The sequence below is a fragment of the Accipiter gentilis genome, chromosome 22, assembly GCF_929443795.1.
Source record: "Accipiter gentilis chromosome 22, bAccGen1.1, whole genome shotgun sequence".
Taxonomy (NCBI): Eukaryota; Metazoa; Chordata; class Aves; order Accipitriformes; family Accipitridae; genus Astur; species Astur gentilis.
Genome location: NC_064901.1, coordinates 14460524 through 14474562, shown reverse-complemented (window position 1 = coordinate 14474562; position 14039 = coordinate 14460524). Strand labels below are relative to the sequence as shown.

Genomic DNA, 14039 nt, shown 5'->3' with positions numbered 1-14039 from the left:
CCACTGGCGAGTGGGCTGGGGATGCACAAGAAGTTGGGAGGGGACACAGCTGGGACAGCTGACCCCGGCTGACCAAAGGGATATTCCAGACCATAGGATGTAATTCACAGCATATAAAGCTGGGGGAAGAAGAAGGAAGGGGGGGATGTTTGAAGTGATGGTGTTTGTCTTCCCAAGTAACTGTTACACGTGATGGAGCCCTGCTTTCCTGGAGATGGCTGAACACCTGCCTGCCGATGGGAAGTGGTGAACAAATTATTTGTTTTGCTTTGCTTGCATGTGCAGCTTTTGCTTTACCTATTAAACTTTATCATTTTTATCAAGTTTTCTCATTTTTACTCTTCTGATTCCCTCCCCCATCCCACTGGAGGAAGTAAGCAAGTGGCTGTGTGGGGCTTAGTCGCTGGCTGTGGTTAAACCATGACAAAGAGATAGCAGAAGCAAGGGAGACACCTAATATGCATTATGAACACACTATTTCAGGAGGGAGAATAGTTTAGCTGAATAAACACGAAAGGTGCCCTGCTAATTCCTTTTAAGGCCAGAAAATGGCTTCGCCTATCCTCATTTATTTACGTGTATAGACACAGTTACAAAGCCTGACATTTTGCCTGCGGTTTGGTGCCTTTTAAGACAACCTCACTGTATAAATCAGTAACAGTTGCCCTTGATTATAAAGTTTCAATAAATCAAACATTAAATGCAAGTACGTATCAGAAAAGGATCAAATGTAGTGGTAGAATAGAAAGGGAATTATGTTGCCTTTATGAGAAGAGGAGGCAAACTCTGGAATGACTAGTAGGCCAAGTAGGATCTGGAAAAACAGACTGAGACAAACTGTAAAAGATATAGACATGGAAAAAAGTGACCTGGAATCAATAATCACTTTGATTTGATCATTAATCTCAGACTGGAAAGGGGGTTTAGTGAGAATCTCCTGCAGTAAAGAGAAGAGTGATCGATCACAGTACAACTTGGAGCTACTTCGCATCTACAAAAGTCTAGTGTCAAATCAACCACTGAGGCAAATTGTTGTTTCCATGTTTTAGCTTTGTTGCATATAACACGGACCAGAAGAAAATTCATTTATATATTTAATTAGAGTTCCATTACAGATTCCGTCAGGGAGCAGCACTGAGCTCAGTCAACATTCTCCTGACTTTGAAAGGAGACTTCTGCTCCTATTATTGGCATTTCCTAAAGCAGTTTCTCCTGGAGAAGGTACTGTCTCAGACACCTCATAGCATTAATAAAAGAGCAAGTGCATAAGAAGGTTGTAAAATAAGGAAATAATTACCCTAATCCTCACAAAGAATCCAACTTAAAATACCTCTGTAATTGATGATTTCTGTTCCAAGCACTGGGGTCATCTCCAGAACTGTGATGAAGGCCTTGTCCATAGATGTCAATGGGAATGGAGACATGCGGTGTCTTCTTGCTACCTTGGTAATGTCAACAGCACTGTGACCTGCAACAAGAGAGCACCAAGTTTATGTATGCTACAACGTGTAGATGTACACAGTGATGTTCACTTAAACCACTTTACTGAAATTAATCCGGCACTTTGGGGTAAATTACATTAGTTAGTTATCACTATTGAGCATTTATGTCAGACGCTGGGAAGGCACTGTATTCAACTAGAATCAAAAGAGAGATTTAAAACAAATGCAATTTACAGTTGAAAAAGTTCACAAAAATGTATATCCTTACTTGTCGTGGAAAACATACCAGAAGTCTTGCAGAGCATAAAAGGATCAGTTAATCAGAAACAGAAATCTTTCAAGATGGTACGGTATTTTATACTGAGGATGATAATCCGAGGCTAACTCAGTTCTATGAACTATGAACTCAGGGAGATTCACTCCTCATTCTGTTCTCAACAAACACATCTCTATGCTATGTGCAGTGCACAGCTAAAACATAAAAATGGACACTGTCCTGGGGAGATTGCAATCCAAGAGTGAGATGGGAGTCAAAAGGTTTGAAAGGAGGATAGAGGGAAGTACAATGAAATCCCTGGACAGTCAGGACAGCACTGTTTCCAGCTAGTAGGCATCCTACCCATTGTCAAGATTTTGTAGTCACCATAGCAAAGTGACATTTAAATATAATTTAATATAAATATAATATAAGTATAATTTGAGTGAAGGTAGTAGGATAGAGTAATGGAAGTTTACTTTTCCCATGTATGAGGGACAGGTTGGGAGAAAATACGACAAAAGTTGTTTGAAAATGAAGCCAGCAGCATGTTTGATTTCTTGATACTTACTGAGAGACTAAACAAGGGGACAACAAGCTTTGAAGGATTTTGAAAGTGAAGATAAGCAGCTGAAGAGAGGGAACTATTGCAGGAATACATAAACAAGAGTAACAGATAAAACCCAGAAGATTAAGAAAGTGACATCTGTAGAAATATCTTGAATGGATTTGCCTACAACAAGAAGGTATTTATGACAGCCAAAGTGGATGACGTTCTATATGTAATATGTAATGATATTCCTAAAGCAACATAAATGATAATAAGATAGCATTAACAAATAATAGAAACTAATTTTTAATGACATGATTTTGGTTTGCAGTAGCTACCTAAATATCCCATTTGCTGCTCCACATGCCTTCACATTCTGGAAAAAAACAGATTATTGCTTTAAATGTAGTCTTCTAATAAAAATAAGTACAAAAAATAGTACAACAATCATGCAATCTAACTTTTTCCTTCAGAAGAGAAGATCGCTTCATCAGTCTGTATATAACAAGACTTTCAGCACTGATGCATGCTTGTCTCTCTGTGTGGGAGATTGTTCATTAATTTATTTTTTGCTGTTAACACAGTAACTATCTTTAAGAGGAAGAAGTAGAGACAAACAAAACTGCCCACCTAATTCCAGTCCCAAGGAAGATTCTGGAAGAAATTATTTGAACAATCTCTTTGTACGTATTTAGAAAATAACATGATGATAAAAGCAGGCACTGTGAATTTGTCAAGCACAAATAATTTCTAACTGACTTAATTCCTTTCCTTAACATAGCAGTTGGCATACTGAGGAAAAGAGAAACAGCTGATGAGATATTTTTTAATTATATTAAGACTTTCCACACTCTTAAACATGGCTTTCTCATAAGCATACTAGGGAGAAATGATGCAAATTAAACTATTGTAAGACAAAATGTAACTAGTGGAAAAACTGCATTCCTGGACTTAATAAGAGGGATGTCCCTAGCAAGCTTATATTTTCCATTATTATGCCTGTATTTTGTTAGCAACCTCATAAAAATGAGGAAAAAGAAAGAACAGCATGTGAGACACAGTCGAACTTCCCATACCTTTCTCTGCATAGAGAAAGAAACCCTGCTTAGCAGCACCATAATTCCTGCAGGTCCAGCAGATTCCACACAATATATGTTAAAAACCTTTTCCTGACTGTATAAATTAAGAAACTATTTTCTTAAAAGGAAAAGTTGGAAAAAATGAAGGAAGATGCTAGGAAAAAATATGTCACAGCAGTGAAAGCTGGGGGAATTGTGTGCCAGCAAACAACCTTTATGCTACAGCCATTAGGTGCTTTAATGTTTATGTGGTACTGCTACCTAAAACTCATTGTTAACTACTTCAAAAACTAACATTTCACTTCTTCAACCCTTAAAACATGAATGAATTCAGAGGCTTTGAATGCTTTGAATCATGCCCAGATACCTTCAGATTTGGAACTCTGTGTCTAATACATGTCATTCGCTTAAGTCAGAGGTTCTGTTAAAAGCTACAGAGAAATCCGTTCTTCAACAGTGTTCTTGAAAGTAGATAAAATCCCCTAATCTCTGACAACTTTGTTCCAACACCAAAAGTATCACCCATTATTTCTGCAAAAGAAGTCAAGAAAATACATACTCAAATATAGAGCCCCTTCAGGTTTAACACTAGCATGAATAACCTTAATGAAGAGTGGAAGAAAGACGCATGTTTTACTACTGACCCTTCTCTCTCCCTATTTCTCTCTACAAACAAATGCTAACTCTTCTTTTAGAGGTATCATACATTTAAACAGACCCAGAGATAAACAAATAATGATTTTTAAATTCTAAAAGTGGTACTTTTTAATTACAAGTAAATGACATTAAACAACTCCTTGGATCTTCCCAAGTTATCTTTCGCTAATGTCAAATGTTAGATGGCTCTAAAAATAACTACTTACATTAAGCAGCATTTTGTATGACAAACTAATCCTCTAGCTTTGAAGCAGCTAAGTCAATTGGTTGCATAAGGGAGAAAATTCCTCACAGCTTCCTCTCTTATCACTGAAACAACTTCTTATTCCCGTTGTTATATATATATCTACACACACACATATATATTGGATCAAATTTTAGACTAGGAAAGATTTCCATAAAACATAGGAAAGGAATTGTGCAAATTAAAGAACAGGTCATTTGGATCAAATCTGAATTCTTAACCTTTACATTTTTTGGTTTTGTTTTATGTAACCCAACATTCAATTTCATGTGCAGGTATGAAAATAAAAATCATATATATTTAACTTGAGAATTTCCATTTTCATTGAGTGTTGATTCTTTTTGCCCATAGAACTTGCACACATATGATCATTTACAACAACACAAAAACAACATAGACCTTCACGTCATTAGAAGACCAACTTGGAAGAAAAAATTAGAAGGCAACTATCCATTAATACATGAACACTATGAGCTATTTACACTTTTATTTTCTCTTTGGACTGAATTTCATTATCTTAAGTTATTAAATTTCTTCTGCAAACCCACTTATGTCCCAACCATACCCTTCTCTTTTCATCTGTCATTTGCTGCCTTCTGAGCCGTCTTAGTTTCTCAATAGAGCTATGAAGTTTCAGTACTTACTTGCTCTAAGGATGTTCTCCTTGCTGCTGCACCTAGACTGGACCTGCAGAGAGAGCACAGAGCCTATGAGCTACAGAAGTTAACAAGAATGCAAAAGACAGAGATATAATGGGCAAGCTCCTGGGATCTAAGACAGAGGCTATACATATTTTCAACAACATTCTTACATACTCTACATGACATAAGTATATTTAAGCAGAAGGGTAGTAGCTGATGGTCAGAACCTGATACAAGCAATTTGATGCACCCTCCCTGCCCCACAAGAAACAAGATGGCCTAAGGACAGTAACAGAGTAAATTCAAAGAACACAGGGGCTAAGATTATGTGTTAAGCTTCAGTTTTAAACAGAAAATCCACATTTTCTTACACAATTGTAATTACAGTAACTCGGAATCTAGGTCCTGTTTTATGACTAGACAAAATACTAATATAACTATATTATCATGACCTGCTTTAAAATTCTATTATTGATATTTTCAGGTGTTATAGAAAGAGTTTAAAATACTCAATTTAGATTGTGTTGACTCTTAAGATATTTAATAAGACTTCCTTTGCAATTGTATAAGCAACTCACAACTGTATAAACAGCTCCTGGCTGGAGCCAGATAAATTTACTCAGTTGTTTCTTTTTAGTTAAAAGAAATGCTATGTTCAGTATGAATTTTACAGTGCAATTGTACTTTAAAAAGTAACTGTGAGAACGACAACTGGTTACTCAACAAATCCTCTTCCTAGATGCTTAGCTGCCACCGTGCTATTCCAGATACTTTAGTCTGACTCCAGGGAAATGGGAGGATTCACATTGGTCTAATATTCTAGTAACACTGGATATTTAGAGTTCCATTTGTTTACCATGCAGATTTAAAAAACCAATTGTTATTTGAAGAGTATCAGTCCTGTAAACACAACACAGTTCGAACCTTATCTATACTGAAACATCAGCTCTTGTTAATTCTTTGCAGGTTTGGAAAGATAGCACACTGCATAATAACACCAATGTTGCAAGTTTTTAGATGAACTAATTTGAACAGCAGTCTATTTTCTGGTAGGTCAGCTGACTGAACCGGTAACACTTGCATCAAAAGCTGTTTGTGTGGACAAAACCCAGCTAAAGTACTTCACAGGAAGACAAACCTCTGAAAGAGTATGAATGGAATCTTTCTCTTTTTTACTTTATTGACACATGTATTGTGAAATTTCAGTGAGAGGACTAATAAAGTAGAATGGTGTACATGTGGTGAAAGAAGTGGAATAGCACAGGTGACGCTGAGGGTGTAATTTCCCTGCAGAACATTTGTCTCTGTTGTAAAGTGAAGGAGTGAATCCAGATTATCTTTCAGACTACAGTTTCAATTTGCAGTTACAGAAAAATTACCTAGAAAGTGAGTATGTATGATCTAGCAATTGATGAAGAATGGTACACACTCAAGCCCCAAAAAGCTTTCTTCAGAAAGGAACAACCATTTAAGGCTGAAACTGACTGTGCCCCACCTTCTAAACCTCTTTCTTCTGTTCCACAGCAGCTTGCCCCAAATGTATATTCACATAAAAAATTGGATTCTACAGCGCAACACAGTCTACTTATTGTAATGGAATAACTTATGGAAAGTAATGTTGCAACTTAGAGTGGGTTATGGTGTCCTTCCCTGAAAAAAACTGTTGTTTAAAAAAAAACAAACAAAAACCCCAAACCCTCCCTCCTTCCCACCAAAAATACTATACAAGAAAACTGCGAACAAAATATTAATGATGCTCAAATTTGGCCCAGAGTTGTTTTACCAGGTTTCCAAGGCATGACATGAACTCTCTTTGGAAGAAGTAAATATTTACCTATAATTTACCAAAGGACAATTCTGGACCAAAAAGATGGTATAATGGTAGGAAAGAAAGCACAAAAGAGGGAGAGGCAGAGAGGGGCGCAGAGAGAGAGAGAGAGAGGAAAAGAGAGAAGCAGGATGGATGTGGCAAGGCAGAAGATGGTGTGTGCAAAAGGAGACATGGGCCTATGTGTGTAAGACTACTGTTTAAAATGGAAGAGGCTCTCTTATTTCTCACTGAAAACCATATGAAAAGAGAAAACGAGGAATGGGCCTGCTGCAAAATAACCAAGCGATTCAGCAAACTGTGGAATGAAACTCAGTGAGATAACATAGTCCTAAAGAAAAAGGCAAAAAACCAAAAATACAAAACACAAACATTTGAAACAATCTACTAAAACAAACCAATTAAAATATGTGATCCAAAGGACACAGATAAAAGCTACTAGAGAAGGAGGAAAAATGTTAGCAGACAAAGACAGTGCTAAAGAAGTAAAATGGAAGTCAAGAGAGAGTCTTCAACAAAGTGGAGGAACAGAAGGAGCCCAAACCCATAGCGCAAAGCAATGTTTGCGAATGGAAAACAGCTCCTTTGAGCAGTAATAGTTACTCTCGAGTTGTAGCCTCTATTCCTCCTCAGTTCATCTTTAAGCCCTTCCAACCTATAGTGGAGCTAGTGTATGGACAAAAACAAGAGATTTATAATGAACAGAGCAGCTGAGATTTGCAGATCAAATCTTCTAATATAAAAAACGTGCTGACAAAGTTTTGCTCTTACAGTGTCCAAATGACAATGGTAACAAAAGACAGCTGGCTTCACACACAGCCTCGTACAGGTCATTTTTTTAATTCTGTGCACACAGAGGACTTGAAATTTCCTTTTTGATTTCTTACACCCAGCCTACAGTTTCCATGTCATCACTCACCTGATGGGCAACATATGCAGTATGAGAAATAATTTGCTTCCCACAAATTTTAAAAGCAGCTGTGGAAGAGGAATCCATGATAATAAAATAAAAGGCTTGATCAGCTAGACTTGATCGTTTCCCAACCTATGCTCACAGCTGCAGAATACAAACCATGTTTTAACATAACTGACATCAAAATTAGTTATTACATAAAACTTCTGTTTGTTTAATATGAATTGCACATTGATATCCTAAATGTTATTTTTAAACAAAACTGCAGGAAAATATGATTTTGAATAAAACCCACCACGTCTCTAACACATACAGTTTTAGCAGCAATGGAGCTTTGTATAAATGGGGTCATGTGCTTTAAGTGCCTTTTATCATATTCATTATTTGTATGTTTTACTACTTTGTTATTTGTGACATTTATGAAAAATGTGTATTCTTTTCACAGCTACTGCTAAGTAAAGAATCCATATTACATTGCATATAGTACCGTGACTTACTGGGGCAAGCGATTAGTAGTATTATTTACTAGAATTCTTCTCATTCACAAGTAGTTACAGAAATAGCAACCTATGGCTGTCTCTCCTTTCACAGGGAAAGTATAGATTTATTGTTTGTCCATTCTACAGCCTCTTGGCTCACAATGTACCTTGGCAGAAGATACAGTGGGCTACCAGCCAGTACCATTCCGCTGCATAGTTCAGGCAGAATGTAACCAAACCCAAAGCATTCAATTCACATTACTCTGGTTTTTAAGCAAACTGGATTTTATGTTCTTTAAGATATTTCATCATGCTGGAATGCATAGTAAGCTTTCTCCCATAGACTGAAGTAGTAAATAGAATGTGAAATAAAGTACTCAAAAATAAATTAAAGGAATGGTAAAATAAGAGTCCTGCTGACAATTTCTATCTATCAATCATGACTGGTTTGAAAAATGAAATCAATGACTGTATTAAATTGGATTTATTTAAATCTACATGGTATGTTTTGCTGCAAATAAAAATCAGTCCACAGAAATTTTTTTTACAAGAAAAATAGAAAAAAGACACAAAGCAAATTCATGCTACAAGTGAAAAATTCACGTGAAAAATAAAGAAAAAAAGAAAATTGAAAAACCTTTTAACACTTTACCGTGACTGTTAGGAATGGTTAGAGAAATTACTTACCTTTTTAAAGGCATAACAAGATTAGCACAGAGTATTAAGTCAGCTCTTCATTATGGGAGGTACAATTAAAAGCCATTGGTTATAATAAAACAAATTGCTACACAAAGATGAGGAGTTTCCAGCCCAATATGAAAAGCTAACTCTTATGGGAGTACATTTCAACTCAATTTTACAACATGAAGAACAATTCAGCAATGACATCAAAACATGAGTTATCACCAACAGAAAGAACCCATTTCTCAGGAACACAGAGCCTGTAGGAGGCTAACCCATGATCTTTGTCGTATATGGGAAAGCACACTGCTCCACTTTTAGGAAAGCATGCAGAATGTGGAACCACCAGCAGAAACCCAAACATACGTACAGACACAGAGGACTAAGGTACAGCAAAGGGAATGAGTTCGCCAAGCTGTAATGAAGGAAGCAGGGTATGCAAAGCACAGCAGCCGTTAACAACTTAAGAACTCTATTCCTCTAACTGTCTCAAGAACACCAGGCAGGCCTGTTTATGAGGTATTGCACCTACTACAACTTACTGTCAGTGAGAAAGTGCAGTTTTATGATGACAATTTATTCTCTGTGATGTGGGAACGTACGCTGCTGGTGCTTTTTTTCTACATGTGATTTCTTAGTAATTACATGATCTGAGTTCTGTACAATATCCTCTGTGCACATGCCATTTAAATGGTCTCTCACATACTTGCCTGCTTTAAATAGATTTCAAATCACATATGATCTGATTTATAACTGTAGGGGTTTGCATGGTATCTCTTCCCTAAAAAACATCTTCCCCCCACTAAGAGTGCAACATACATTAATCAGTACCTGTAAATAAATACATAAAATAAAACTAAACCATAAATAACTATGTCTCAAACTGGTGTGATAATACTGTAAACAGTGATTTTGCCCTGTTATTCTAAGCAATACACGTAAGGTTAAACTAGGAGCAAATTGAAAAATGTAATGAAATACATTGGTTGGTTTCATTAAAAAAATTGTTTTAAGAAGAACAGAGAGAATTGCTTTGATTGAATTAATATGGAATATAAAAATGAAGTGGTTAAAACAAAATTCACAGGAAAAGTGTATCTGGAATTGTGTACCTCAGAAAACATTTAACAAAGTATTTGAGGATTAAATAATCCTATTACAAGATGTAATCTTCCTATTTCAGGAATGCATTCCTATTCAAAAAGAACTTTTATATTGAGCTGAATATGCAATGTCTTAAGAGTATGCTTTATGGCCACCTGAATTAGGACTAAAGTCAGTTCAAAAATACAGAATAATTTTTTCTTGTTACACTGAGAACACCTCTGAAAGGGAAAGGAAAGTGAGGTAAAGGAATTTGATAGCAGCAGACATTACTTATTAATACATTTATTTTTAAAAAAGGAGTGGCACTGTTGGTGGGATTCACCCCACCAAAATTTAAATATGAATAATGATGTAGTATTCTACACATGGAACTACTCACTTGGAGTCAGTGGGAAGAAATAAGCAAAAAATCATTTGAAGCCAAAATCATTTTAGGAGCAGATTTTTACCACTTATTAAGTGTTATCCTTGGTAGACTAGACACTGAACAAAAGTCATCTTCAAAACTTGAATATGCCTTTACGTCTTCATCTATGTATTACTGAGTTCCCTTTTCTGAGGTTTTTCCTAGTCACCTACACTTTACATAAAAATACATATTTAATTTTAATCATTGTTTCCCAGTAGACTATGAACACATATATGGAATTTTATGGTCAGATTATGGTTCATCCTAACTACTGTTCAAACAGGACGGTGGGAGTGGACTGATGAATACACCACAGAAACATGAGGGCTGAACTGGTTCCTTTTACAGGAGCAGTATAAAAAAAGATATTATCCAATATTTGTAACAAAATGAAATGAAAAGGCAAAGGGCAGTTTTCTGGGATAAGATGTTGATGAGTCATCTCTCAATGGAAACTGACCTTGTCCTGGAAATGCAAAATCAAAACATTTATTACTAGAAGAGGTTTCGAACAAAATCTTACACACCAACTAAAATTTCAAGCTGAACACCTCAATGAATGAGAAAACAGGAAGAACTATGATACATACTTCAAAAAAGTAGACAGAATAGTAAACCACTGGTCAGAAAGCTCATGGGAAAGCAAACATGCTACTACAAAGTGGCAGCATAGGCTTGATAGTTGAGAATAAAAAGAGGCAAAGAGAAAGGAAGTAGGTTTTATTTCTTCAGATGAATGTTAATGAAATGTTTACATTTGTATGAGAAAAAAAGAGCTGGATTTTGCGTTCTTAAGAGTATGGGACAGCATACAGATATGCTGTATGAATAACACCGCAAAGAGCACGTTTCTGTAATATTTTAGGGGCTGTGCAGGGCTTATTCAAGATCATACTGGTTTTGTTCAGAGAAGCAGTATTAATTATAATACCCAAGTATGGAGAGGATACGCATCTTGTGTAAGCTCAAGCACATATTAAATCAAGACATAAAGACTATTGCCAAATAATTTGTGCACAAACTCCAGCAGGTACTTCTAACCTGTGTTAACAGAATCCAAGTGGGATTTGTATGACACAAGAAATCTCTAGGAACACTGCACTTGGGAAAATCAAAACATCTACTACTTGTATTATTAGCTGCGAACAAGATGTTTTATTTGTTTGAATGTTAAACGTTCCCCAAATGCCCTGGAAATACTCTACAGTTTAAGAAATAGATAGTGTAAATAAAGGCAGAGAGAATATTTTCTTCCCGAAGAGATACAAGAGAGATTCCTGTTGTCCTTGTTGTTTGCCACAGAAATGTGATTCATTTGCCTATTTTCATACAATCTCACAGCCTGGCAATTTGATTGATGAATCACTTAGCCTTACAAGTATGTGCTAGATGTCTGAGTTATATCCTATCTGACCAGCACTAAGACTTTTTAAACTCCTTGTCCATTCTAGTTCAACCATTTTTTAAGCTGCTGCCAATCAGATGGACTAAAAATACATAAGTGATGTATAGAAATTCTCGTCCTCAAGCACACCATAAATTACTCTCTAACCCTTGACATACACTAATAAGGTTGACATTTTAAAAAGTTTCATTTCTATTACAAGTATTTTGCTTTTAAATGAAATTTCAACTATTTCACATTTCTATTTCCTGACCCAGCAAGAGCCAATTTCAATGCAGCATTGAAACAATGAGATTTCCACTACTGCAAAAAAATGGAAACTCTTTTTCTTGAATGGCGTGACCCTCAAAATCAGAATTTAAAAAAATTTTCTTCATTCAACTATAGTCAAGCAAAAGTGGCAAGTTTAAGTGAAACACAACATTTAGGACATATCAGATCAATATTATGTGTGCAACTCTTATTTCTCCTTTGACATGTAAGCATTATGATTTCATCATAATTATTTTCAGCAGGGCTTCTGCATGAGACAAGATAAGGCTATTTCATTTTAATCTCCCTGTTCAAAAACTAGTTTAATGTTTTACTTACTAAACATTATCCAAACTCTCTTTTGAATGGGGAATTATTAAGTTGTTTATAGGTTTCTGTGTTGTGCTTGGTTGTACAATGTAAAACATCCTAATACACATGAAGGAATTTATTTTTACAAAATCTTTGTGAAGCAGAGGGATGACTTGATTTTACAAATGGGAAACTGAGACCCAGAGACATCTAGATTAAATTTAACTTGACATATCTACAGCTGGATTACAGAATGCAAAGTCCCTCTGCTGCCATTTATTTCAACTGCATTTGGAGTGCTCAGCATATGTGAAAATCACTCAGTATGTGTCTCAAGAAGGACAGACAGAAAATGAGTACCCCTGAAAATGATGTAAGAAGTGTTTTCAGCATGAAACATGAAGTTTGCATTAATACGGAGACAGAAAATGCAATACAGTCTTCCTTGGTACCCACTCAGGGTTTTCTGCTACGGCATCATGTTTTCCAGCAGACAGCTATGTTTCCTGAACTGAAAGCAGGATAGCTGTAGTCACCATTCACCCCATCTGCTACAACTGGGAAATTCAGTTCAGTTTTCTTACTATCTAGTTAGTGTCAATGTCTGAATCAATGTTGGTGGGGAACGGACAGAGGCCTGTTTGGAACTTTTAGCTTCTGCTGCTTTTGTTCCTACCTGTTTGGAGGCCTACGGGCCTCCATCCCTTTGATCCAAGGTCCGTGGGAGTAAAAAAGCATCTCTCCATTGACCTTCAAAGGATTCTGAATCAAACTTGCACTTGCTTACAAATCTTACAACCCGTATTTCATGCTTACAATCTATCCTCCTGGAAGCTGACTAAACAGGTAACATTCCTTGCATTTCTATCTTAAAAGAATATGAACACATGAAAACAGTAACAACAAAACCAAAACAATGGTAAGCTTCAAAAGCCATCAATCAACTGACCAGTGAATCTTCAGGCCTAAAGAGTCAACAAAAGGCCATCAGCCAATTTCTTATGTTTTTAAAGCATCTTTAAAGTTTCAGCTTTTTCCATTGGTGTTTGCCAGCAATTTTGGTGTAACGTTTCTATAGTTATTATCATTCTAAACTGATGGTTGGACTACTTTTTTAACTGTATGAGCAGAAACAAAACATACATTTCCCCATGTGGTCCCATCAGAATTTCTGCACTGGCATAACTCCAAAGTAGTTGAGTTTGGTTAAGCTTAACATTTTTATTTGAGCTAGGAGCATCAGATCTGAAGGGCTTCCAGCACAAGAGCAAAAACTAGTAAATACAGGTAATGATGATCGTATATAAGGTGTATATTATAGTCACTGATGTATACAGTATTCAGCCAAAACCTCAGACTTGTACACTTTCAAATATAAAAATGAATAAATCTCTTTCAAATTCAAACTAGGGAGCAACAACTGTAAGGAAAATAAAGCTTCAGTGCGTGAATCCATCTGAGCAGTAAAGACCAGTACAGTGAACTTACTGTATGAAGAGCTAGGTTTCTGCCTTTGAATTGAGACAGAAACACAGACTATATTCCTCTGAGGAGAATCCTTAAAGTGAAAACAGATTCATCGCGGGTGAAGAATGTAATGATTTTAGAGGGTTCATAAGCTATGGAAAGGAGAGGCTGGAATCGAGCAAATGCTGCACTGAGAACTATACTGTCAAACCCAAGTTAGAAATGATCTTTGAAAGAAATCAGAAATACAAATGCAGGAAGAGGATTTACATTTAGGATTTTGCTCTGAGCCTCAAAAGCTCAAAAGGATAAGATTC

The 14039-nt window shown here is 36.2% G+C and overlaps 1 protein-coding gene across 8 annotated transcripts in view; it reads right to left on the bottom strand.

Annotated features, from left to right (window-relative positions):
• GPHN (gephyrin) overlaps positions 1 to 14039 on the bottom strand; it is a 315443-nt gene that overhangs the window by 49692 nt on the left and 251712 nt on the right. For 7 of the 8 annotated variants that reach the window (XM_049825450.1, XM_049825453.1, XM_049825452.1 and 4 more), the window contains 2 exons: positions 4873 to 4915; positions 1331 to 1468 (listed from right to left, as the gene is read on the bottom strand). In XM_049825450.1, coding sequence (XP_049681407.1) covers positions 1331 to 1468; positions 4873 to 4915 — 181 coding nt within the window. Of the gene's footprint in view, positions 1 to 1330; positions 1469 to 4872; positions 4916 to 7300; positions 7364 to 14039 lie in introns of all 8 variants that reach the window. The other variant, XM_049825458.1, reaches the window with a different exon arrangement.